Raw genomic sequence first — 27,418 nt, 5'->3', positions numbered from 1 at the left:
TCAGCATCATCGCCACCACTACTACTTGGAACATAATCTCCATCTATATCAGAGTTGTCGGAGAATGGCTCTGAAAAAGAGTCATTTTATTAAAATCTGTTGTAGGTATTTAAATAATAACGAAAAGAATGCAATTATTATGATTATGTTCTTAGTTCTATATGAATTTGTAACGCTATAATGAAAAGAAAACTCGATTTGTATTATCATAACCTTAAAAAATTGATATCATAAAATATGTACCTTAATTTTTGTTTTAAATAGAAATTTTTCTTGCTATAATAAGTACTTACCTCTTTCATCGTCTGATGTAAGCATTTTGAAATTAAAAATGCACTTCGATCACTATTTTTCACGATTTTAGTACGACAACTGACTGACAAAATCGTTAGTAATAACAGAATATAACAGTTTCCTTGGCTGCAAATGGATCCAAGTATACTTGGACCCGTTTAGCTCTGAACAACTGTTAAGATATGGTAAGTAGTACATTTTCTTATTGATAGATGGATCCATTAAGACTCGTTTTATGCTTGGATCTCTTTGCCACCAAGTAAATGTATATATTAAGTTTTGATTTCTGCACTTAACTCGATATCATAGAGAAATGAATATTAAATATATACTTTTAATTACTCTATGCTCGATATTGAAAAAAACTCGACTTGGACCCCTTGGCTTCTGACCCCCTCAATTCATCTCCAGGGTCCCATCGACTGGGGTCAAAATATGAAATGTCAAAGCAAGTAAACAGAAAGTAAAAAAAAAATTATAAATTATTTACTACGGGACCTTGTTTATCAAACTATCTAAAATGTAGTGTGAATTTATCTTATATAAATAGATTTAACCAAAATGGATGTAACAGCAGAAACAGTTCCTAAATTTTCTAAAATTTGCATGTTTTGTTTATCCACTAATTTAAAAATTAATAATGTTTCTGAAGTGCCCTATACAAGGGCTTTATTTGAAAAAATCACGGAAGAAAAGGTTGGTATATTTGTTTCACAATTTAGAATTTAGGATTTATTCTGTACAATACTTGCACTCTCTAAAGGCCACACTATACTCTATACTCAAGTACTGCAATATAAAATATATTTACTTAAGTAATAAGTATTTATAGTTCCTGTCACTAATAATTTATTTTGTGGTCTCATTTATCATTATTCATTAAAAATGCTTCTGGCACAGCCTTTTAAAGGCACAGTTACCAAATAAATTGCAAATTAGAATAATATAAAGGCAACCATATTCATCTCTTTTCTACAACTAGAATATATAGAAGAGCATAAAAGCTAATAATAATAGTACTGAAAGACAATTAATCTCTGCAATTAACAGTGTGGCACAAGAAGAAGTTTACAAATTTATGTTATACTATTTCAAGGTCTTTTGTATCCAGATAAGGGTGTGTAAACCAAGTATTAGTATAAGTTTTATCAAATAGATAAGAAATACATCATTTAAAACAGGTTTCCACAATTTTTAATTTTGTTATGAAGTATTTACAACTGTGAGCTCCAGTTTTAATGTACCATCTAAAGAGAAAAAAATAAGTACTTTTTAACCTGGAGATATTGCTATAAAAGAAACCCATAAAAATGAATATGTAAATTTTTGTTTGGTTTAACTAAAGAACCAAACTAACTAAAAATTCATACTAGGGAAGTAATACAAAAAAGATATAATATGAATGAAGAACTTTTAATAAGGCTTGTAAAATTGTATAGTCAGATCTGTAATCCATAAATTGTAAGAAATGTATTAGTTTTAATTACACAAAATGCTTCAGAATAACTTGGAATTGGTTTGTTTACTTGTCCATCACCTTCTCCAGTTTAATTATCAGAACTTCATATAATTATAAGATCATTCATAAAATTGTTTGACTCTACAACTTTAACCCTAATGTCACTATCTGTTAAGGTCTGCTTTGCTACCAAATTATTGTCGATAGTGGCAAAATTATCTGGTTCCGGAAGATATTTTTTTACAATAGTTATATCTGGGCAGTGACCTCGCAACCAATCACTTAAGGGGACATCCCACTCATCATCATCAACACTTTTGTATTTCTCGTACCACTGATGCAGCAGCCGGCGATCATCTGAATCAAAGTTGTCGGTTGATTTCACTAGATCAGCATGTTGAAAGCAGTTTTTAATTGTGTTTTGTTGAAACTTCATTCCAAGATTATTTTATTTTATTTATTCATTTATTGTCCAAGAGGAAAATCCCAATACAAAAGACAGTTATAAGTAATATGGTAATAAAAAAAAATACAACTCAACTAACAAACTATGCATATAACAAGAGTAAACCCACCCAAAAGCAATTATGTATGATAGAAAGAAGAAAATTGAAACTTGAAGAAATTACTTATGCAATTAATTTCTTCAAGTCTAAAGTTGTTATGTTGAAAGTTTTCTCGTTATCCAATCCTTGAATTAGGCAATACATGAAATATGATGATAATAAGTTTTAAGGCATTTTATTATGCCTTGATTTATTGATTGCACCACAGTGGTGCAATTGGAAGGCAAAAAATCTAATCTGATACAATGCAACCTCATTAATCCGGACTAATAAAAACCGTGTTGATCCAGTAAGTAAATAATTTGGATTACTGAAGCAAAAAGTTTTATTTATTAAAAATTTAAGATAAAACATCTAGAAAACATTGTACTTGAAAAGAAAAAAGAAAATGATATTTATGAAAATATAATGTACAAATGATTTTATAAAATTAACATATTTTATATTATTTTGTGAAGTAATTTGTAATTTTTGTTTGCTTAGCTTCTTTCTGATTCATAAGAAATATCATTTCTTTTAACCTTTGAAGTACCAAAATATCATGTAGTGCAATATTATTTTCCTCTGTCCACTTTATGAACAGATTAAAACTTTTTGCCTCCACATCATTTTTAACACGTTTCAGTTGCGTATTTCAATCTTCGTAAGATCTTGTTCTGTAAGGACATTTAGCATATCTGAAACATCTAAATACTATTTGTAAAAAAAAAAATTTAAAAATCGTAAACAATAAATTCCCTGCAATATCTGCATTGAAATTGACCCAGAGGAATTATATCTTAGGCATCATAATCAATGTCTTCGATGTTTCTTTCTACATGACCCATAATTTTGTGTCAGCACTTTTCCAAGACTTGACGAGGGACCTTTTTCCACGCATTAAATAGCAGACATACCGTTCAAAGTTTTTAATAACTTAACAATATTCTCCTCATTGCTAGAAAAAAATATGGGCTAAAAGACTGTTACGTTACCGTATATAATAACTTTGTTAGCCTGATCGCATTTTGGTCCATAGGTTGCCACAACGCTGTACAATTTGGCGGAAGGAAAAATTCTCACTAGTAAGCTCTTCTACATTATTGATGATTAGAGGTGCTTTTTCAGGCAAATTAAAACTTCTTAAATGACTTCTAACTTGAGGAATAAATGAAGAATGAAACCAATTGAGATAAATCTGTATAGTCTTCCACGCATTTGTAGATGATTTGTATTCAACTGTTAAGTTCACATTTTTAAATGCCCTTGGAGTTCTTGCTTTTCTTATCACCAAAAGCTTTAATTTTTGTGAATCCCCAGCATTGCAATATGCTAGGAAAGTAAAACATTATTTGCTTATTTTTCGGGGAACGAACCAGTGTTTTTTCAGGAAACAATTTCCAATAGAGAGCTCATCAGCACTGTATATTTGTGTAAGTGTAAGTTTCAGTTGTTTTATCTTATCTTTAAATGCAATTAAGAAAGTGTTAACGACATTTTGGTCAATAGATAGTTTTTCTCCGCACACTTTTAAAGGTCAAAGCCCATGTCTGTTTATAAAATTCGAAATCCAGCCCTTGCTAGCTCTAAAGTAATCATTTCCTCACGATTCCATATAAAACTATTTTTCTTCTGCAGACAAAACTTCGTAAGAAATTGAAATGTGTCTTGATCGTTGGGTACAAAACTATGATTACAAAAGATTTTCCATTTTCGGATATTCGGCTTTTCGTAAAGATTTTTGGGATTTGGGCATCGAATTACATTTACCAATAAATTTTTATATTCGAAATTGTTGATGTTCCTACCTCGTATTTATTTGCTAATATTTTTCCACGATGACCACGGTCTGGTCTAATCGGTTAATAATATCGGCTTTTTATTTTATTGATAACGTTATTTGTTCCCTTTTTTATGGCATTATACTATTATTTATAAATATTCGGATACAAATATAAACGCGATACATAGCAATCAAACAGAACAACTCAAGTAAAATAGTTCATGTGAAGTCTAGAATTCATGCCCAAACAAATTTAGATAACTAGGGAAAGATGTCTAAAAAGTATAAATATACAATTGAAGCCGGACTTTCGAAGCATCCGGTTTAACGAACGGTCGGGTTATGCGAGACAATATTTTTTTGATGAAAACTAAGGTATACATATTCTTGTATTTAATTTATTTATTGTTATAATATTTTAAACATAATGTATTTACTTTTATACATATATATGTATATATTATTTTTGTTTAACATAATCAACTTTAGATTTCTGTTCAATTTTTTGAATAGAAACTTTATCGTGCAGTTTTCGCAGCAGCATATTATTTTGGGTATTAATACCATTTTCATCTGCCCATTGGATGCACTTGTTAAATGCTTTAAGTACTTCAGTATGTCATTATTTGTATTATTTTCCCCGTCATCTTCTTCCTGATTCCCTGTTTCCGTAATTCCCTGCCATAATAATTCAGCATCTTCTTCATCTTTTGCCCAGTCTTGGACAGCCGGTTCATTGAAAACGTCTCCAGTAATCTGGTTTAATAATACACTTAAGGGGATGTCATCTTCTGGATCAAAATCTTTAGTTTTGAGTGAGCAAAAGAGTGAGCGTTACTGGTTTCCATAACTTCTTAATTAAATTCTTAGAAATATTGTTCCAACAAGATGAGAAACACTATATCTCGTAAGTTAATATTTTTTAGTATTTGAGACACAATTTAGTTCACTAATTATTTGCGATAGCAGATTTCCATATTTTGGAGGATATTCTGATCTACAGGCTTAATCAATGCCGTATAATTCGGAGGCAAATAAACGACAAAAATCTTACCATTTTCACTTTTTAAGTTCGTCTTCTGACGAATGACTGGGGCATTGTCTAATAAAAGCAAAACCTTTTTTTTATAAATTGTTAGCTCGAAGGTACTGTCTTACACTAGATACAAATTGATTCTTAAACCATGCAGGAAAGATTTGTTTATCAACTCACACATTTTTTGGCCTCTATAAAAACTGGAAGGATGGTAAAACCAAACGCACATGACTTTTTTGCCTTTCCGTTAACAAAAATTCAAAGTTTATTCTATACAAAAGCATTTGTACAAGGCATAAGCGTTATATGGTCTTTACACATTTTTCTACCTGATGGAGAACTCTCACTACCAGAAGTTTTATGTTGCTAGATGACATGACACCACTTATGTGATTTGTGAAATAAGAGATGTTTTACCCATTCCTACATCTTTACTTACTAGGAACTCACTAATATATGTATGTACTTAAGTTGGAAAATTTACAACCATATTACAATATATATTTCTTCTATTTAATTCTAAGTAATTCAAGTGAAAACTTAAGCTTTTTTTATTGTGTAGAGTCTTAATAAGTGTGTAAAGTCTATAATTTAGATGAATGTTGATTGTTCTGTTTTTCTATAAACATATATGTTAGGTTTAAGTTTTATCATTTTCAGCCTTGCTTCAGTTCTTATTTAACTCTTTTTCAATTTCATAATATTGCTAACCAGTTGTTTTTTTCTACATTTGAATAGATCCTGTATATTTTATTTTTCATATAGCTTATCATGATATAATTTACTTTACTTTTTTTTAAATTATATATGTATTCTCTAGATATAAAAATGCTTGTACTCAAGATTGTATACCTTACATAATATAGCACATTTCTATTCTATTCTACTTTATATTATAAATATTCATCTGGTTCAACTTCTTAAAATAGATGTTCAAAAATCTAGTGTAATATTAGTCTAATTAATATTTTTATTATTTTGTATAGCAAAATTTCATTGTAAAACTTTATTAGTGTCAAAAACATGAAATTTAAGTTGTATTTTTTATTGGAGAGCCTATAGATTTTACTGAATACATTAATTTTTCAAAATACCTCAATGAAAGTATAATGAACTACTTTTGTATAAATGAAGGAATCATATTTCATTAGCAAAAGAATATAATACATAAAGCAGAACCAGCACATTATACTTAGTTATCAATCAATCAATCAATTTATTAATGCCAATATACAAAATAGTATTCACACAAGTCAAGAATTACAAAGTTAAAAAATAGAGTGACTGTTTATAAAAATTGATAATAAAATTTTTCCTAAAACACTACATAAAACGCATTAAAACCAAAACACAATGATTGATATACATACTATGAATAATACATAATCACAATATGTCTTAAATAAAATGCAATATATAGGTAGGTACTCAATATCACAGATAGAATGTAAAGTTTAAAAACTCTTCAGTTGAATAGAAGGCATTAGAGACTAGAATTTGTTTTATTTTATTCTTAAAACGTTCCAAATCTAAATCCACATAGTCGGTAGGAAGTTTATTATATAACTTAATAGCTAGAAATCCGGGACCACTCTGACACCTTGTTAAGCGTTGGTAAATTGGAACTAGCCTATTTATGTTTCTTGTACCATAGTTGTGTATATTACCATTTACTTTATACCGATCCCTATTCCTGTGTACCCATAAAAGATTTTCCAATTTATATACGGAAGGTAGGGTAAGTATTCCCTTCATAGAGAAAACAGATCTACAATCCTCCCTGCAACCCAGCCTACCCAAAATTCTGATTGCCCTTCTTTGTAGTGAAAACAACCTTTTTGTTTGTGGGGCATGACCCCACGCTAGAATAGCATATGTGGCTATGGGATGGAAGCCAAAATAGGCTGTTCTTAAGCCAGATTCAGATAAACATCCAGCTAGGCGACGAAGGGCATATATAGATGTTTTTAGCCTTCCGGCAACAATATTAATGTGGGAATGCCAGTGAAGTAGAGGATCCAATAAAACTCCCAGAAACGTAATAGAAAAATCCTTTGATATGTCAGCTGGTCTCAGAGTAAAAATAACTTTGTTGGTCTTGTCTGCGTTGAGATGCAATCGGTTCATGTTAAACCATTCCTGAATTCCCCCCTGCAATACTCTCAATTTCCTCTCTACGGTCTCAAGAGTATCTTCGGCACATGCCACTCTTGTGTCATCAGCAAAAATGGCGAATTTACCAGATGGTTCAGTTAATGGTAGATCATTTATATAGATCAAAAAGAGGATAGGCCCCAAAACAGATCCTTGGGGAACACCTATGGTTATCCAACTTTTTGCTGATGACACCCCACCAACACTTATCATTTGATCTCTATTGGCCAGATAGGAAGCGAGAAGTTTAACACTGTTGGGACTGAGTCCATATTTAGAAAGTTTTTGCAGCAATATGTTATAGGAAACACAGTCGAATGCCTTGCTCAGATCGCAGAACAAGACACTGCCATATTGCAAGTTATTAAAAGTATTTAACAAGTAATCAACTAAATCTAAAATGGCCATAGTGGTACTTTTACCCTTCCTGAAACCAAACTGGCTGGATGTGAAAAGATTGTTACCCTCAAAAAATTTCACAAGTTGAGCAGCAATACATTTTTCAAAGATTTTTAAGATTATGGGCAGCAAGGAGATAGGACGGTAGGTAGTTCTCGGGCCTATCAGGATCACCCTTTTTAAAAATTGGTATTACCCTGGCTGATCCGAGCACACCTGGAAAAGTGTTCTCACTGGAGCATCTGTTTATTAGTTTTGTTACTGGAGCTATGATAATGTTTTTAACAGACTTAATTAATTTGACATTTAGCCCATAGATGTCTTGACTAGTCTTATTTTTTAAGCCATCAATAATCTCTCTTACTTCTATGAATGATACAGGAGAGAAAGAGAACACATTCTCCGGCATACCCAGAACAGAGAGACTTTGCATTGGGTCACCCCGCGACAGTGGAATGTCTCTAACAGTATTATGGGCAATACGTGAAAAAAAATTATTGAAATCGTCAGCCGTTAAAGTACTTTCATGAGATTTTTTCGTTTTTGACGTACCTACACTACTATTAACAACTTGCCATACGGCCTTAGTTGGATTAGAAGCTGATGAGATGAATTTATCATTGGGTTTTATTTTTGCCTCCTGTATAGCAGCTCTATAAACTTTTTGAAAGTCCTTAAACTCCCTCTCAACATTTCTGTTTTTGTACTGTCCAGACACACACACATATGAGGAAACCAGTTCAAAGAAAGACAACATACCTCTTTGGGTCACAGGCCTACATACCTTATGGTGGTGCAGAGGTAATGCAAACACAATATAATATTTACCCTGGATTCCATGTGAAGTTCTGAGTACAACATATTTTTTACTATCCCTGTATTTGAACAAATTGCAGATACTTTATTGATGCTTGCTTTTAGAGCTTTGTTTTGAAACCATAAAGTAGATGATTAATTTAATTGAAATATTTTAAATTGGTCAATAATCTTATTAGTTTTATCAAGTGACTCCAAGTTTTACGCTGGGTGAAATACATTAAGTTGCATATAGGATGAATATCTTAAAATATATGGGAAATTATCTTTATTAAAAATGTCTAAACAAATTATATAATAGCCCCCTCTCATTTATTACGTGTTATAACATATACTTATTTCACAAAGTTTAAAGATATTAGATAAAATAAATGTTATTTTTGGAATCTTTTTTGAATTTAGGCCATATCCTTGGAATTTTTAATTTTTTATAAAATAATTTAATAGATAAAACAGATCTTAAGAAAAATATGAGTGTAGAAACTTTTCGAATGCCTTATGTTGGACAGTTAATTATTCTTTATATTGATCATATAATAATAAGTGATATATTAAAAATGCTTATATAATTATATTTTAGCTGCCTGAGGATATTCCACATGAATCCCAAAATATTTGTGAAACCTGTGTTGAACTGGTTCATACATTTCTAAGTTTTATTCAGAAAGCACAAAACAATATTAAAACATTTAATGAATTCCAAGAGAAAGAAAAACTTAAATGGGAAAAAATAAGCCAGGGAGTTATTGAAAAAAGCTATGAATGTGATTTATCCTTTTTTGATGACATTAAGGATGAAAACTCTATAGATAATGTTGTAGAAACGAAATGTATTAAACGCTTTAATTTATCTGGTGAGGATATTGATAAAAAATTTAAGGCAAGTACAACTTTGAAAAATGATGTTTTAACAATGTAATGAGTTTTATATCTGTAATATCTCATAAGTTTATTATAGAAGCCTACGTGCCGGAAATGTAAAACTCAATTTGGTAAAAAGGCAGACTTAAAAATTCACATGAAAAATAACAATTGTGAATTAGTTGAGTGGAATTGTTCAGAATGTGGAAAATCTTTTAAATACCTATATAAATTAAAAAATCATATGAGAAGTCACACCAATGAAACACCATTTAAATGCACTGAATGTGAAAAAGAATTTCGTTTTGAACAGAATTTAAAAAGACACATTGCGCTTCACACTGGAGTCAAAAAGTTCAAATGTGATGAATGCGGAAAAGGTAATATAGTGTTTCTGTACTACTTGAAAGGAATCTTTTAATTTTTTAGAGTTTTCCAGAGCACACAATTTGAATGAGCATAAAAATATCCATTCAGGAAATAATCCATATATATGTGATTATTGTGGTAAAGGATTTAAGAGATACGCAAATCATTTTATTCATGTGTATCGTCATAAGTTATTCAATGGAGATATTGAGCCGACAACAGATAAAAAATACCTGCAATTACAATGTAATATATGCAATAAAATTTTTGCTAGTAATGGTGCCTTGGATAACCATATGCCTATTCATGATTCAGGAAAAGTTAAGAGGTTTTTGTGCAACTTTTGTGGCATAGGTATAAAATTTTAATCTTCCATATAATCCTAAATAATTTTTAGACAAATATTTTAGGATTCAATACTAGTCATCAAGTAGAGTCACATCTGCGAGTACATACCGGGGACAGACCCTTTGAGTGTCCGCACTGTGGTAAAAGGTTTAAGCATAAAAGTGCTTATAATAACCATCAAGTTACTCATACTGGTATCAGACAATACCAGTGTGACTTATGTGACAAACAGTTTACACAAGCTGGACATCTAAGGTCACATATGAGGGTGCATAGCGGCGAAAAACCTTTTTGTTGTAGTTTTTGTGATAAAACATTTGCTTCCAACAGTAATTTAAAGGTATGTAAAGCTGTAAATTGATAGATTATTGTGTTAAAATTTACAATTTTACAGGTTCATTTAAGATATCATACAGGAGAAAGGCCATATGTTTGTACGGTATGTTCTAAAGCATTTAGTGATTCAACTACTCTGAAAAAGCATTCAAAAACTCATCTGGTTGGGTTACCTGATGAGCATATGGAAGAAGATAAGGCAGATGCGGTGAAAGAAGAAGAAACATAAAAATTAGTTGAAAGTATTCATATTTATTTGTACAGGGTGTCCAACGTCTTCACTAACTCGAATTCTTTATTGGTGTTATAACACAGAATAGTGATTACACAAGTCAGTCAGATATAGTAGTAATTACAAACTATGGTAAAACAACAAAAACATGATAAGACATTACAATTAAATTTAAAATTATACTAATATTACAAGAGGTTTGTTAGATTAAGCGAAACTCTAATAAAACTTACACTAAGATAAAATTCAAATATACAATCTAAAATAATATAGTTAAAATTGGAATTCTAGAAATTCTTTAATATCATAAAAGGCCTTGCTGATGAGACAGTATTATACAGTAATGGACAAAAGTATATAGACAAACTTAGAACATTAAAAGGCTAGAATTAGCATTGCCATGGAACCATGGGCAGTTTGCTTGCAACGTCTCTGATGCAATGATGCCAAATGCTTACGTAGAAATGGAAAGAACAGACTTTATAATATCATAAAAATTTCTCACTTATTTTGACAGGCGTAAAACAATACTATTCCTCTCTAATAAAATATGAAGCAGTTTTTTTTCATAAAATATGATAAGGTGCTCTATAAAGCAGTCAACACTCAAAGTTAAATAAATGTAGATAAGGTGTATTAGAGAAAAAGGCAATAACATCGCAACGCCACTCGATCGCATTGTTGATTTCACCGACACAAGTAATATTTACCAGTGACGTTATGCTTTAAATTCTAAACAATATTACCGTTTATGAACTCTTTGTGCGTTTTTTAACGTACTTAATTAGAGTATATATCTAATAAAAAGCATTTTTATGGAAATTAAATTAAAGAAATTAAGATTTCTTAATAAGTCTTTATTATTCTACGGTTATGACGACGGTTGTCTCTTGATATGATGACAATAACATATCAATATTTACTTGTGGAAAATTAGACTTAAATCGCCTTTTGCCATGGTGCGGCACAAACGGCATAAGTTTCTACTATCGTAGCAGTTCACAAAAACACTGAAATGACTCAATCTTTTTCCTCTTTCAACCAGAAAGTAAAGAAAAAACAGACCTTCACAAATGTCGAATGTAAACACAAAGTCGTTTGTCAAGACGACATTTCGCAAGAGGACATCAGCTTTTGTCTGCGGTATTGTCATTTCAAATTTTTTAGACGCGGTTTTAGGAATAAGAATGTTAATAATTTTTTTTTGCTTTGAAGATGTTATTTTTGCGCTTAGAATAACATATAGGGGAGAGTGTTCCACAATCGGACACAAAATAGATTTTGCTAAGTATTGACCTTGTTTATTGAACCAACCAAAATATGATTATCACTAAAATAAATTAAGGCTAAACATAAGTTTTTATGGTAGAACAAACATCATAAACCAAAATCTAATTAAAAAAAAAGTTTGTTTAACAAAGGAAGGACAGTTGTCTGTTCAGCACATTCAGACACTGCATGTTCCACAATAAGACAAAAGGTAATAATGTTTTAACGAACTTCTAAAGCTGAAAAATTTACTTCAAACTTCAAATAAGATTGTTGCCGCTTTGTTGTTCCCACATGTGCTGGTTTTGGTAACACCATCTTAATGTTTTCCAAACATACCAATGAGACGTCTTCTATTTCGGGGTAAATGAAGCTGTTATTATACTTAACGGACTTTCTCAAAAATTTGACCTCGCATTCCTTATCCTTTTTACAGAACACTTCAACTATGTAATAAATTTTTTTCTTTTTGTTCATAAATTCTATCAAATTAAAATTGCCAACTTCTGGCTCTTTATTAAGCTTATCTAGAAGTGGTGGTGGATCGATTTCTCCTACAAAATCAATATCATCATCGGAACTTTCGGTTACAAGCATCGCCGCGTCTTCATTTTCTTCGTCTGTTGAGTCTTCATCGATTACTTTTCTTTTCACGACCTTATTCTTAACACTTTTTTTTCTTTCTCGCTCCATTTGTTTAGCTTCAATCGCTTCTAGGGCGATCTTTTCTAAAGTGTCCGTGGCGATAATACTTTTAGCTTTTTCTCTCTTCTTTCTCTGATTTTTTTGTTCTTCAGCTTTTGGGTATCCTTTAAATTGTTGTGGACTTACGAAAGTTTCTTTGTGATTTTGTGTAGGTGTTGTGTTTAAACTAACTGATACTGAAACTAAGGAGTCTGATATTATATTTTCTTCAATTCATTTTGATGTTGATGGTTGATTTGGATCCATAAGTCGTTGAGCTTCTTCATTGTTTTGATCCACATTCCTATCAGTTACGCTGCTAATTGCAAAGTCGTCATCTGTAAATATGGATTTATCGAAGGGATAAATCCCAGTTTTTCGAAATCCGGATTTGATATTAGCGGGTGTCATCGATTTTTCAAATGCATAAGCAACACAGCCAGCGATATCAAAAATAGAAACAGGTATCCCAGGGTGCTCTAAAAGCCATGTTTGTAAGGCAGTATTGTAGAATGATTTAAAAGAAAAAAACACCGAGACATCTAATGGTTGCAGCTTGTTGGAAGTATGTGGCGGTAAGGTCAAAATGATCACTCCATTTTCCTTGGCTAGATTTATTCCTTCTATCGTTAGATGACTCTTGTGATTGTCAAAAATTAGGAGAGAAGGGTTTTCTTTTGTGCTGGACGTATGTTTAATGAAGTGCCTTACAACGCTCGGAGACAATTCACCAGTCATCCATCCAGAATCGGAAACCAATCCCAAAGTACCATGCGGTGCTCCATAAGTCATTCGAGGATTAAACTTTTTTCGTGGAAAAATCATGACTGGTGGTATTGTATTCTTGGATGCTAATATAATACAAGTGGTGACCAGTAAACCTCGTTCGGCGCTCGTGCAGGAAGAGACCTGCTTGATCTCTCTCTGAGCAACAATCTTTTTCGGTTTTTGGACGGTTGTGGTGGCAGTTTCATCTAAATTATAATTTCTTGTACCGCTGTAAAAATTTCCATGGTTCTGAAACACTTTTTCCAAATTTTTGAAAAAAAGTCCAACATTGTGTTTGTTGAATGATGTCGCTCTGGAGAGGCTACATCCTTCCGGCTGGCGAAGACTTAATTCTGCATTTCTGGACATAAATCCAAGGAACCATTCGCGTCCAGCTTCCTTGTTTGTTTGCGAATTTTCCGAAATTTTACAATTATTAATAGTTGCCATTTCATAAACCAGTTTTCTGATATTAATGACCGTTTGTCCGTAACACATTTTTGAGCCAGGTAATACGTAATCGGCTAAAGCTTTTTCTTGATTTTCAGAAAAAACTTTTCTACAAGCATAATTTGGAGCCATTTTAATCTCTTTGGTGGGATTCTGTTTTTTCCTTTTTACATATTCATAAACCCTTTGAAATGTTAAATTGTATCTTTTAGCTGCTTGTCTTAAAGATATATCTTCTCTTCGATGACTGCTCTAACAGCAGCTCTCATGGATTGTTTCTCAAATTGCCCTTTATCGCTTTTTCGCTGACGTCCTCGAGCCATTTTTCATCTGTCAGAAGGTGGAACACAACCTACAATACAAAATTAAATTTAACTGTGACCTTCATACATAACCTACAAAAGTAAACTTGCTTATAAAATATCGACAAAATAGCCCAAAATCTGTCGTAAAGGTTGTTTTTGTATTACTAGTTTCAGAAGAAAAATTAGAGCATATAATATCATATCAACGATAGAAAAAACTTACCTTGAAAAACGATTATTATATATATATTTTATTAAAAAATGCACAAAACCAAGAGAACAGCGTTCAAACTTTGTTTACCACATCGGCGTGTATAACCGCACTATCCGAACGAAAAACGTCAAACTTTCGGCGGGAATTTAAAAATTACATGCTTTGTCTGATTGTGGAACATTCTTCCCTATCTATTTCTAGTTTTTATTCTTAATCCAAAATCTAACATCAATAAGTTAAATTAACATTATTATATATGTTGATATATAGCTAAAAATTTTCTTTTTGAATTTTGAAAATGAGTGTAAAGTAGTGTAATATATGTGTAAAATAAATAGTGTAATGTGTAAGTAGACAAAGGATTATAACACAATGCTTCACCCAATATACCTTTATTTAAACCCAAATAAAAAAACAATAATTCCTCAGTACCTAATTGTTATAAAATACAAATTCATAAACAAATTACTCATTTACTACAAAAAAAATTGTTAAATGTTAAGGGACAAAAATATATAGACAAATGTAAAAAAAATTAAGAAGTTGGATGAAATTCTGCAAACAAATATGTTTTTTCTAAAATAACATACTTAATACTTTGTCGCATAACCGTTGTTCTTAATAACTGCCTGGCATTTTCGTGGCATGACTCTAAAAGATATGTGAAATATCTTTTAGAGTCCATGCCACATATTTCTTTTTATTTTTCTTCCAAAGCCGTGAAAAGATCATGTTTATTGGAATACTTGTTATCTCTAATTTTCCTGTTCAAGTGTTCCCACATGTTCTCAATAGAATTGAGATCAGGGGACTGTGACGGCCATTTCAAGACAACTATTTGTTCATCCCTGAAAAATCATTTAGCCATCTTAGAGGTGTGTTTCGGGTCATTATCTTGTTGAAACGTTGATCTCAGTGGCATGTGCTACATCCATATAGGGTAGCATTATTTTTTTAAGGATATTGACATATAAAAACCTCTCAATAAGACCTTCAATTTTATGTATAGGACCTACTCCAAACTCCGGAAAACACCCCCAATCATCACAGATTCGCCGCCATGTTCTATATATATTAATGTATATCGTCTGACATACCGAATACCATCCGTTCCAAAAATATTAAATTTGGATTCATCGCTGAAACATACTCGTTTCCACTCACTTATTGTCCAATAAAGATGTTGACGGGCAAATTCTAAACGGGCCATCCGATTCTTCTTGGAGAGAAGAGGTTTTTTGCTGGGGCGGCGTGCATAATAACCAAGGTCATCTAACCTTCGCCGTATTGTTTTAGTAGAAACCTCTGGTAGTCCCTTCCCTTGAATATCCTTTTTTATATCTGTTGCTGTTTTAAACGGAGCTTTTGAAGAAATCTATTTTATGAGTCGCATCGCTCTCGATTTAAGTTTTTTTGGCCGTCTACTCCTTAATAACTCCTTTCTGCTTACATTTAATTATAATTGTCCAAACGGCTTTGCGTTTTAAATTTAAATTTTTTGCAATAGTAATTTGTCGCTGACCCATTTTAAACTGCTCTATAATTTTTGTTTTTATTTCAAAAGAAATTTCGAAACCACGCGGTATCCTTACAAATACTTTAAAAATATTTTAAATTATGTTTTAAGTGCGAAACAAACTAAGGTTCACATCAAACTGAAGCAAAATATTGCTTAGAGGAATATTGTCTATATACTTTTGTCTCAAGAAAAAGTATTTTTAATCTTTTTAAATAACATTCTGGTCTATTGTTTACATGAGACAAATACTTATACATATTTTTATCTTTATTGATATTTACAATTTTTATAATATAAATGAATATTTTAATGATTTACCAAAATATTATGTTAGGTAAAGAGATTTGTTTGTCTATAAAGTTTTGTCCATTACTGTATATTATATATATATATATAAAGATATATATATATATATATATAAAGATATTATTTATTTGTTATGCTTTATGAGAGGTAGTTCACATATTGTGGATGGCAATTTATTAAAGAATGTTATGCCATAAGAATTCGGTTCATCCCGACGCATTTTTTTTTAATAAAATATAATAAGGTGCTCTATAAAGCAGTCAACACTCAAAGTTAAATTAATGTAGATAACGTATATTAGAGAAAAAGGCAATAACATCGCAACACCGCTCGATCGCATTGTTGATTTCACCGACTCTCAAGTAATCTTTACCAGAGACGTCGTCAAAAAATATTTACATGATAAATATTTATCATTAATAGATTATGCTTTAAATTTGTCACTTATGTGCTTAAAATATTATCTTTAATAATTCATCTATGCTTTAAATCTGTCACAATTCGCACCATCCTCCTCTGAAATAAAACACAGCCTGAACACTAGCACAATGACCCCAGACGAGGATGGCATAACTTCTGTTGGAGTGGAAAAGAGAAAAATAGGCCTATCTGAGAACGGAACCAGAGACGCGTCAGAAAGTCTTCATACGAGAAAAGTGGTAGATTCCGTCTGCATCCTTAGGAATTTTACATCCTCAATACCAGGTCCATTTGGAAGGGCTCTTATGGAAAAAATCATGCTCAGTGTTTTTTCAGCACTAAGGAGAGGCTTATTTGCAAACCACTGTTCAGGCCTCAAGAGTGCCTCCCCAGACGCCTGCGGTGCAGTAGTCGAATCGATATGTGCACAAGTGAAAGTTCTCTCGTCCGCAAAGAGAGTGAAAAATCATTCCTGATAAACTTGTGGTAGATCATTTAAGTATATACCGCGTGGTGCGTCGCCGAGCGGAACATAGCAAAACCCATGTAAATTTTAAGGCGGTCAATTATTGGCTTCCCTGTACATTTTATACAAAAAATGTAAGATAACTTTTTGAAGAGACCAATTTGGCAAACCCTTGTGCAAAGTTTAAAAAAATTTTAATAAGCGAATCTTGAATTATTCAATTAAACGTAATTGCAAAATTAGTAAATTTTCGGTTCAGGTAAAACCAAACAGGCACCAGTAAAATGAATATTGTCACTGACGTGAGGAAAAGTGTCAATAAATCAGTGCCAGTCGATATTTGAAAACAAGTATCAAGTATGAATTATTTAATCGACAAAAAAATAGCCATAATTAAGTGGCATTATGCGGGAAACAGTTTTAAGGCAGTATCTGAAATGTTTTCAGTTTATTTCCCCACCAAGCCCATTCCGTCCATTTACTATTAAACGTATTGTTAATAAGTTCGAGTCCAAAGGTACCGTCATAAATAATTGTAAATGTTCAACTCAGGATATCGAAAATAGAGCCGAAGAAAAAGAGAACAGAGATCTTAATATTCTACTGCGTGTGGAAGAAAACAAGATGGTTAGTACGAGGGTTCTTGGGCAAGAGGTAAATAAACATCATACAACGGTATTGCGCACTTTAAAAAAACACAAATATTATTCGTATAAATTCGAAAAACATCAAGAGCTGCGGGAAGGAGATGAAGAGCGAAGAATGGCATTTTGTTTTGAAATGATGGAAAGAGCAAATAATGATAGGAATTTTTTAAGAAATATTTGTTTTACCGATAAATATACATTTACCCTCAACAATGAACCAAATGTTCAGAATTGCCGGTATTGGAGCCAACAAAATGAACATCGCTTTGTTCATACTCGGACACAATATCCCCAAAAAACAAATGTATTCGTGGGAAGTATCGGACACCATATCATTGGACCCTTTTTTATGGACTATAACCTAACAGCTGAAACCTATTTGGACTTATTTCAAAATCAAATTGGACCCACCTTGGGAGAAGTTGTTCAGGAAGATCAAATGATCTGGTACCAAATGGATGGTTGCCCGGCCCATAATGCCGTATGGTTAGAGAGTGCTTGGAAAATGCTTTTAACGGCAATATTATTGGTCCACGGCACCGGATACTTTGGCCAGCCAGGTCACCTGATCTTTCACCGAATGACTTCTTTTTATGGGGTCATTTAAAAAGTGTCATTTATAAAAGTGTAAAATTTGAGAATCTAAACCAGTTACAAAACGCTATTTCGTTAGAATGTAATAAAATTTCCCAATATGTATTAACTTTATGTTTTTATGTAATTCTCTATTATTTTTAAAAAAGTTATTTTATTTTATTTTTCCACACTTAGTAAGATATTAAGAGTTCTGTTCTCTCTTCTTTCGGATCTATTTTCGATCTTCTGAGTTAAACATTTACAATTATTTATTGCAATGTCTTTGGACTCGAATTTACTAACAATAGGTTTAATGGTTGAATTGTCCAGACAGGCTTGATGGGAAAGTGAATTGAAAATATTTCAGATACTGCTATTGGTTTAATTAAATTCTAAGTATGATAAAATAATTTTTTTAATAATCGATAATAATACATGTTATTGGTTTAACTTCATCGTTATATTAAATAAAAGTTTAGATAAAAAAATAATGTTAACGTGTCTTACTTTGAATGTATGGTTATGAGATTGATAAAACGAAAAAAAAAAACATTTCTTGTATTCGAGTGTACGTCAGATTTGACAAAGCCTTATAACAAATTGTTTGCTGGTGGCTGGTGTCTGGTTTTATTCGAACCGAAAATTTGGTAATTTTGCAATTACATTTAATTGAATAATTCAAGATTTGCTTATTAAAATTTTTTAAAACTTTGCACGAAGGTTTGCCAGATTGGTCTCTTCAAAAAGTTATCTTACATTTTTTCTGTAAAATTTACAGGGAAGCCAATAATTGACCCCCTTAAAATTTACATGGGATTTCCTATGTTCCGCTCGGCAACGCACCACCCGGTATGTATAAGCAAGAATAGGGATCCGAGTATTGAGGCTTGAGGAAGTCCCACTTTAATCATTCTCTCAGCTAAGTCCACACCATCACCCGCACTCTGTAAGGTAGCTGGAGAGCATTTTAATGGTGTTCTCGCTTAGGTTATATTTCTATTATTTTTTTAAAATGAAGTCGTGGGAGACGCAGTCAGACGCTTTATTTAACTCACTGAATGTACTTGGCACTTTGCCAGGTAACAATGATTCTCAAATGCATCCTGGATCCATGTAATTAAATCCAGTGTTACCAAGGTTGTACTACGGTTCTTTCTAAAGGCCGTGAAACAATTTTTAGATTTAAAACATGTTAAGATTCTCACTTCGAAATTATAGAAAGAAGTGGTATGGGTCTATAATTAGAGGAATCTGATTTATTTTTGAAAATACAGCCACAGCAATCACAGCTCTCTTCAGAGTATCAGGAAAGAAGCCCTCGTCAAGACAATGATTAATGAGTTTGGCTAAAGGGCCACAGATATAATTAAGTTTACAGAGGAACCATAAAAGTCTTTTTTTCTTGCTAGTTAGTCCCGTCGAAATGTCCCAGATCTCATTTGGTAAAACCTCTCGAAACAAACTCTTCGCACCCCTCAATCAATCGAACGTTAAAACATAGGGGATTTAGGCTAGATGGGTTAATGTTACTTTTCACATTATGGGCAACGTTACTAGAATATTGCATTTTTAATTAAATATTTTTATTTATTATTAACATACTCTACATAGTTACTCACTCCAAATGGTACAAATAGGTATCCTACAAAAAAAAACAATAAGCCTAAAGCTAGACATAACTATGAATTTAGAAGTCTTTTAAACGTTCCAATTGATGAGGAAATTAAATTAACATTTGTGTAATTTTTGTTGTAATTTTTAGCAAGCCGATCCAAAAAGCAATTGAGACCATAATTTGTTCGATGTGGGTGCTCGTAAAAAAGGCTACGAGTTCGTGTTGACCTTAGTGGTATTCTGATATGGATTTCTGCAAGCATCTCGGTGATCTTCTGCAACAGTCGATGATTTGGTTTAGTAATTTTAGAAGGAAAATTGCTATTGCATTTTCTCTTCACTTTTTCAAAGTGGTTAATCGTACTAATTGTATTCTTGTTGCATAGAGAATGTCTCCATATGGAAATCGGTGTTTGTATAATAAAAACTTAGCAAACCTATTTTGCACACTCTCGATCCTATGCTGCTGATACTGATGCTGGTGACCATATTATACTGTTGTACTCCATGAAGGGTCTGACTAAAGAGTTGTTAAGACACTCGTACATAACCTGTTGCCTACGTCTATAAAATCTCATCTTACACTTAGATACATTTAGATAATCTTGAAAGATCCTCCTTGATAAGTACACAGTCGTCAACGCTGTTAGCGCAACAAAAAATTTTTAAATCAATGTTATGACATTAAAGTAGACATTTACAAACTTTAAACACTGATACTATAGATTTTAAAAATAACAAGAGAACTGGACCAAGGTGAGAGCCTTGTGGCACACAGTCAAATGCCTTTGAGATATCAGTATATCTCAGAGATGCATCGACTTGCAGTCCTGATTCAGTGTTTTCCACTGTGTAGGGGAAGCAGGGGGAATGCCGCTCAGTTAAGGAAAAAACGCAATATTTGACGATATAAAGAACAAATGACAAAAGTTTACCTCTTTGTGTGTCAATATGTTAACATAAAACGTAATTATAGTTTACCTAAAAACAGTAGGAAAACTTCAAAAAAAAATCAGGGTTGAGCGTCAATGCCCCTGGCTATGGGTAATACCGCTCAGCCATAGGTACAGCGATACCACATTTCATTATTTCTTCCAAATTCTTCGCAAATATTGCATTTATTATATTCATTTCCTTCCACACTCAATTCATCATCACTGTCATCGTCACAGACATTTTCAATTTGTTCATCGTCATCTGATGAACTGTCTTGCAAAACTTTACGTTTGCAAGATGTTCCACTTTTATTTTTATTTCTATTATTTCCTGTGACTTTACTTCTTGTTTGATCTTTTCTTCCGGTCTTATTGAGTTTTTTTTTCTTGTTCGTTTCTTTCTCTTCTAATATATTTTTCATTGGAGTCGATGTTAATATGGTAGAATGTTGTTTTCTATTCCTTTGAGCTGGCTTTGAAGTTGACGCAATAGTTGGTGGTGTTGTTGCTATCTTAGAAAAAGAAACATAAGTTTGTTTTTGTTCACCCAAAAGTGCCTGGTTAGATGGACCAGAATTGGGTGATTTATTTTTGATAGACTGGGACTTAGATGCAGCATGTACAGAAGCTTCAAGATTTTGATTTGGCGCTTCCATCAGTGGATCAGGAGCAGGAGATTCATGATCTTGGTGGTTTGACATATCAAGCGATGAACCAGTAACTGGAGATGCAGGTGCTTGATTGATCGTTATGTGATGAGTTTGCGCAGCTCCAAGATTATCGCCAGTTTCATTTTCGTTTTGAGTGGGTTGTTCTGAGTTTTGAGCCATCAGAGATGCTGCCAAGAAGTCTTGTTCAGTAAAAACATTTGGATTTAAAGGGTAGATTCCAGTGGCTCGGAATCCTGCTTCTCCTTTGCTTATGTTTGCAACTTGTGCATATGCCTTGTTAAATAAACAGGCGACGTCATATGGAGTTATTGTAGCCATTAAGTGTGTCCTCATATGCATGTTGCATTCGTGTTTATAAGCAGCTTTCAGGGGACCATAAAAAGACACATCGAGAGGTTGTGTTCTGTGAGAGCTGTGTGGTGGACAGTGGCGAAGCGTGAACTTTTTTTTCGGGTAGACAAACAATAAAAATCGTTAATTAAAAAAAATGTGTATTCAATATTATTCATTTTAATGAAATAGAGAATGAAAGCGCATGAAATATTAACTCAAAGAGAAAATTATGTAGTGATATAAAAAAGAAAAAAATAATTACTACTAGCATAAAAAGATAGATAAATAAAAATAAATACTACTTACAAAAAAACACAACATAGGTATAACTATCACTTATAAATCCATAATATCCATTATTTTGAAATTAATTAAAGACAAATAAAAACACAACTAAAATACTATTGCTAATATCGAACAGTCGTTCATAAATAACCACTAAAAAAACCTGTAAGATGTATTGCGGCCAACCAGATCAAGCGTGTCCATAAACAATACCCTCAACAGCATAATAAAATAGCTGGTCGACTTCGATAGACAAAAGCTCAAATGTCTTTCCCGTGAGTAAATTTTGCATACGTAATAGGCTGATTGCTGATAAGGCCGGACCTCTGACACCTGCTTGATGCATATATGGTTCGATTAATTGCTCTAAATTTCGGAAGACAAATATCAATGTGTCTTTCTGGGGCTCGTATACAATTGGGTGTCAGCCCTGCATTTTTATTTTAATTGGTGCGTCAGGCGGGGCGCGCCTTAGATATTATAGATAGATAGATATTATAGCCGTTTAGATACTATATAATAATAGTAAGGAGCGACTACGTTCTGTGTTAATTTTTTTTTTAATTGTAATTCAACAATTACATGAAATAGTTACGTAATAAATTAATGACAAATAACTGGATAATTTTGGGTAGACATTGTCTACCTTGTCTACTCGTACGCTTCGCCACTGGTGGTGGAATGGAAAGCATGGCGATGTGATTTTTTTTGCAATAGTTAAAAGCTGGAAGGGAGATGTGGCTGCTATGGTTATCGAGTATTACGAGTACAGGAGAATCTTCTGTAGGACATTGGATATGCTGCAAAATGTTTAAGCCACTCTACAAATAATTCCTCATTTATCCAGCCATTCTTGGAGTGGGTGTAAAATGCACCAGGCGGTCCATCCTTTTCTAGTAACGGTGTCATCCTCTGCCTGGGAAAAATAAACATTGGTGGTACGAAGTTCCCAGCCGCACTCATGGCACACATGACTGATATATTTCCGCCGCGTTCGCCGCTCGTAACTGCGCCTACTCTTCGTTGCCCTTTTTCTGCAAGCACTTTTCCCGGATCTGTGACGGTTGTGATCCCTGTTTCGTCAGCATTGTATATATTATTAGGAGGAAACCTATACTTTTCCATTAGGTCACCAAGCATTTGGTAGAAGTGAGTAATCTCTTCTTTGTTAAAAGCAGAAACCCTATTTAAACTTGTTGCTTCAGCTTTACGTACAGCAACAGAAGGGTTGCGTCGCATAAAACCTTGCACCCAATCTAACCCAGCCATTTTGCTGTTCTTATCAAAATTATTTTTGATACTGTTAATCTCTGCATACTTGTAAACGGATTTACGCAAATCTGTAACGCTTAATCCATAGTATATTGATCCCAGCAGCTTAACCTGTTCAGCTAATTCACTTTCTTGTTGTTGATTAAAAACTGGTTTACGACCCAGTCGTGGACGGCCTATGTTTTGATTCTTTAGCCTATCTCTTCATGTAGTAAATGGAATTTTATATGTTCTTGCTGCTAGTCTTTTCGACATCCCCCTTTCAATCGCAGTTCTGGCATGCAGTAGGTCTTCTTCGGTCCAAGCCGCTTTGGCAGTGGTCCTTTCACGTTTTCTGGGCATATTCTGAAAAAAAAACCTTTACTAATGGGGTAATGACGCTCACTTGAGCGCCATAACCCCAAATGACCGTTTTATATTTGATTTAAAACATAAAATATATACAAATACAATTGCACAACAATGTTTACATTATCACAAAACAGAATGTCTTAGTACTTTAGATAATAATACATGTGATTAAAAGTGTTGAAAATCTTGACTTACCGCTAAAAATTAGATGAAAGCTGCCGAAAAGAAACAAACGCACTTCACTCTTACGGCTACGGAAGCAAACTGCTATTATGGCGCTGGGCGGCACCGACATCACCCCCTCGCGTCTCAGCCCATGTGCTGTGTTTCTATGCAACGTATGTGTCAAGTAAATAGGGTGAGCGGCATTACCCCCTGAGCGCAATTACCCCTGCTTACCCTAACTGTGATAGATGGCCAGATTAGTCGTCGTAGATCTCCATCCGAAAAAACCATGTTGTTCCACTACAAGGGCGTGCCTGTAAGTTTCGAAGATTTCGTCTGTTACTATTGATTAGAAAATATTTCCAAAGAAGACATTGTCTTTAAGAGATACTGACTTTTAGAGATTCTCTTGTTGAATTTGAAAAATTTGACTTTTTATGTGAGTAAACAAATTTAATTTTATTATAGCTGTTCTACCAATATATTTTGGTTTTTGGCACTTCCTACATGTAGATTTTGCCGCTGGGCATTGATCCCTAGAGTGGTGTTGGATTGGGTGCGTCTCTGTGCGAACTTGGCCTTTTCGAAAGTTGCTTTTTTCCTACCTCGATTGGAAATACCTGAAATATTTGAGTTTTCATTTTTAGTAGACTGGACTTGACTAGATTAGTTCCCTTGACTGCGATGCTTGTAATTCTGCTCGCTTAGCCATCAGAATGCACTCTTTTAAATCCAAGTGATCTTTTAGCGGCAGACGCTCAGAATTTAGACTCTTAGAATCCGACATCTCAACTACAATCTCGGATAAGTTCTACTTTTAGAGTGCCATAGTTGCAATGTTCAGCTAGTGAATGCATATTTGTTATAAAGGACTCTATTGGCTCTCCTGGTTTTTGAACCATGGAATTAAATAGAAACCTTTCAGAAATTATATTTCTACGAGGAATGAAATATTTTTTAAAACACTCTAATAGTTCTATATAAGATTCTGGCTGCGTTGGAAATTCTGACATAAGTTGCTTTGATTCTTCTCTTAGTATGTACACCAAAATGGTAATTTTTTCCTCTTCTGGTTTGCTTAGTTGTCCGGATACCGTCATATATCTCTCAAACCTTTTCCTCCAAAATGTCCATGCACCTGGAGTAGAAAAAGGAAATTTGTCTGGTGGGCTTACACTAACAGAAGTTGTGACAGTAACCACTTGGAAGCCTTAAACTGTCTGAATGTATTTGCAGAAGCTAGAAACCTATGGATTCAGAGGAGTTTTTCTCGACTGGTTTCGTTCTTACCTATCTGGAGGAACACAAAGGGTATTCTTTGACAATGATATGTCATCCCGTCTGGATACGGATGCAGGTGTACCCCAGGGTTCTGTTCTTGGTTCTGATGTTGTTCATGCTATATGTCAATGATATCTCTCAAATTCCAATTAGGGACAAATTTACTATCTTTCCGGATGATACAACAATACTTTGGCCTGACACTGACCCCAAGAGGTTAAATAATATCATTTTGATTGAATTCTTGTAAAGTCATGGTGTGAATCTAATAGATTAACTTTTAATATTTCTAAAACTAATATTTTAACTTTTAAATGTAACTTCACGCAACTGTCACGCAAAATGAAATAATAAGTCCTTCTGAAACATGCACATTTTTGGGTCTGACAATTAAGAAGCAATCTTCTTTTTAATAGGGAAGCTATCATCCAGCTGTTATGCTATTAGAGTAATAACACATTTTCTGGGACTTGATGTGTCTAAAATTGCCTACCATGCTCTTATTGAGTCTCATCTGAGATATGGTATTGTGTTTTGGGGCGTGTGCTCTCAGTATTTGTTCAGCTCTCTATTTATTTTGCAAAAAAGAGCCATACGCTACATGTGTGTAGCTCCCTTTCGTAGCCCCTGTAGGCTATTATTTTTAAAACACTCTGTCCTGAAATTGCCATGCCTTTTTATTTTGGAGACTGTCTTATCCACAAAAAATATCGGCATCAGCTTGACTCCCCCCCTCCTCGGGTTACAATCTCCGAACAAGCTTCTCTTTACCTCTATCCCAAAAAGTGAGCAGATTAAGTCCTCTATTGTGTACGGGGGCAGAAGGCTTTTTAACCACCTACGCCTTTATATAAGGCTTATAAATTGTGAAAAACGTTTTAGGAAAAATATAAAGAAACTTTTACTTGTTAAAGCATTTTACTCTCTAGACGAGTATTTAAATACAATTTTTTGACAGTGACGAGATTTTCTTAGCGTGATGTGACTTCTTACTACTTTTTCTTTTACTTTTTTAATTGTATTGCGTGTGTTCTATATTCTATGTATGTAAGAATTTTAAATTTTTTTATATTTTTGTAAAAAATTATGTTGTCAACTATCTTTAAGGTTTTATATAATGAGTTGTTAACAACATATTATGTTATGTAACAATAAAGCTATTTTTGACTTGACTATTTGCTTCCTCTGCACCTGCTTGATTTTTTTGTCCGGCCATGATAACTTTTTAATCTAACCAAAAGAAATACCTTGTTTGATTTCAACAAGGGTTTGCGTTCAATGATACTCTACACTACTGGAACTGGTAATCGCGCATTCGCTGATCTCGATACGTATCCCTGTTCCTAGATTGTGTTGTGTAGCTTGAAAATACATGTATAGGTAAGGTTAGAACCTACAGCGACCCTCTACTCTAAAAGCAATAATTTGCTTTTTTACGCTACTGCGCGACAAAACTACACCGCTGCCACCACGTTTGATCATTGAGTTCTTGAAATGAAAGGTACTTTGGTCGCTACAACTCGTTTTTACTTCCTAAATTATACAATTTATCGAAAAGAGAAATCAAGGCCTGTTGACACACCGCGTTGGTTCCGTCACTGCCCGTCATTTACAGCCGATCCAACATTGCCATCTCTAACAACTGAATCTAATACTAACTAAACGCAAAAATAAAATCAAATTCTAACTAGATAATAAAAATATTAAAGTAACTAACAGAACTATAAATAAAGAAAACATAAACATATTATACTTACATGATCAGGCGCGCCGCGGTAAATCAACCGCAAAAATTGCACACTCTAACTTAAACGTCACACTCTAACTTAAACGTCACACTCCGAGTAATGCCTACCGAAACGTTCATTTGTGTAGATGTCTAGAGTACCTTTTAATTATCTTTTGTTTTTGAATTCGCTGTCTAATTAAAAAATCTGTTAAAAATTAAAATGTATCTTATGTTCTTATTATAAAAAGTTATCAAATTAAGTAAATTGTTTTTAATCTATTATTAGTCTAATTATTTAAAAAATAAGTATTTGTTGGTGAAGCATTTATAAAATCGTGTATTGACTAAACTCTAAATTTAAAAAAAGTTGATAGCTTATTAGAAATAGTAAATAATGGATTAACAACTTGGTTGGTTTTTACCATAAAAAATACTTCTTAAATACAATTTTTGCTATCAAATATTTTGAACATAGAAGAAACAGAGATGATATGGCTTAGCATACCTCTCATAAATTGTGTTACTC

General features: G+C 33.0%; 1 protein-coding gene across 1 annotated transcript; it reads left to right on the top strand.

Annotated features, from left to right (window-relative positions):
- Positions 1-736: 736 nt before the first annotated feature.
- LOC126736835 (zinc finger protein OZF-like) lies at positions 737-26,335 on the top strand. The gene is made up of 6 exons (XM_050441389.1): positions 737-990; positions 9,067-9,366; positions 9,445-9,727; positions 9,777-10,070; positions 10,127-10,404; positions 10,459-26,335. Exons 1-6 carry the CDS (start codon positions 856-858, stop codon positions 10,627-10,629), a joined length of 1,461 nt encoding a protein of 486 aa, XP_050297346.1. The 5' UTR covers positions 737-855; the 3' UTR covers positions 10,630-26,335.
- Positions 26,336-27,418: the final 1,083 nt, after the last annotated feature.

The sequence above is a fragment of the Anthonomus grandis genome, chromosome 5 (assembly GCF_022605725.1).
Source record: "Anthonomus grandis grandis chromosome 5, icAntGran1.3, whole genome shotgun sequence".
NCBI classification, from domain to species: Eukaryota; Metazoa; Arthropoda; class Insecta; order Coleoptera; family Curculionidae; genus Anthonomus; species Anthonomus grandis.
The sequence above is the reverse complement of the archived record's forward strand: the minus strand, read 5'-3'. Positions and strand labels throughout refer to the sequence as shown.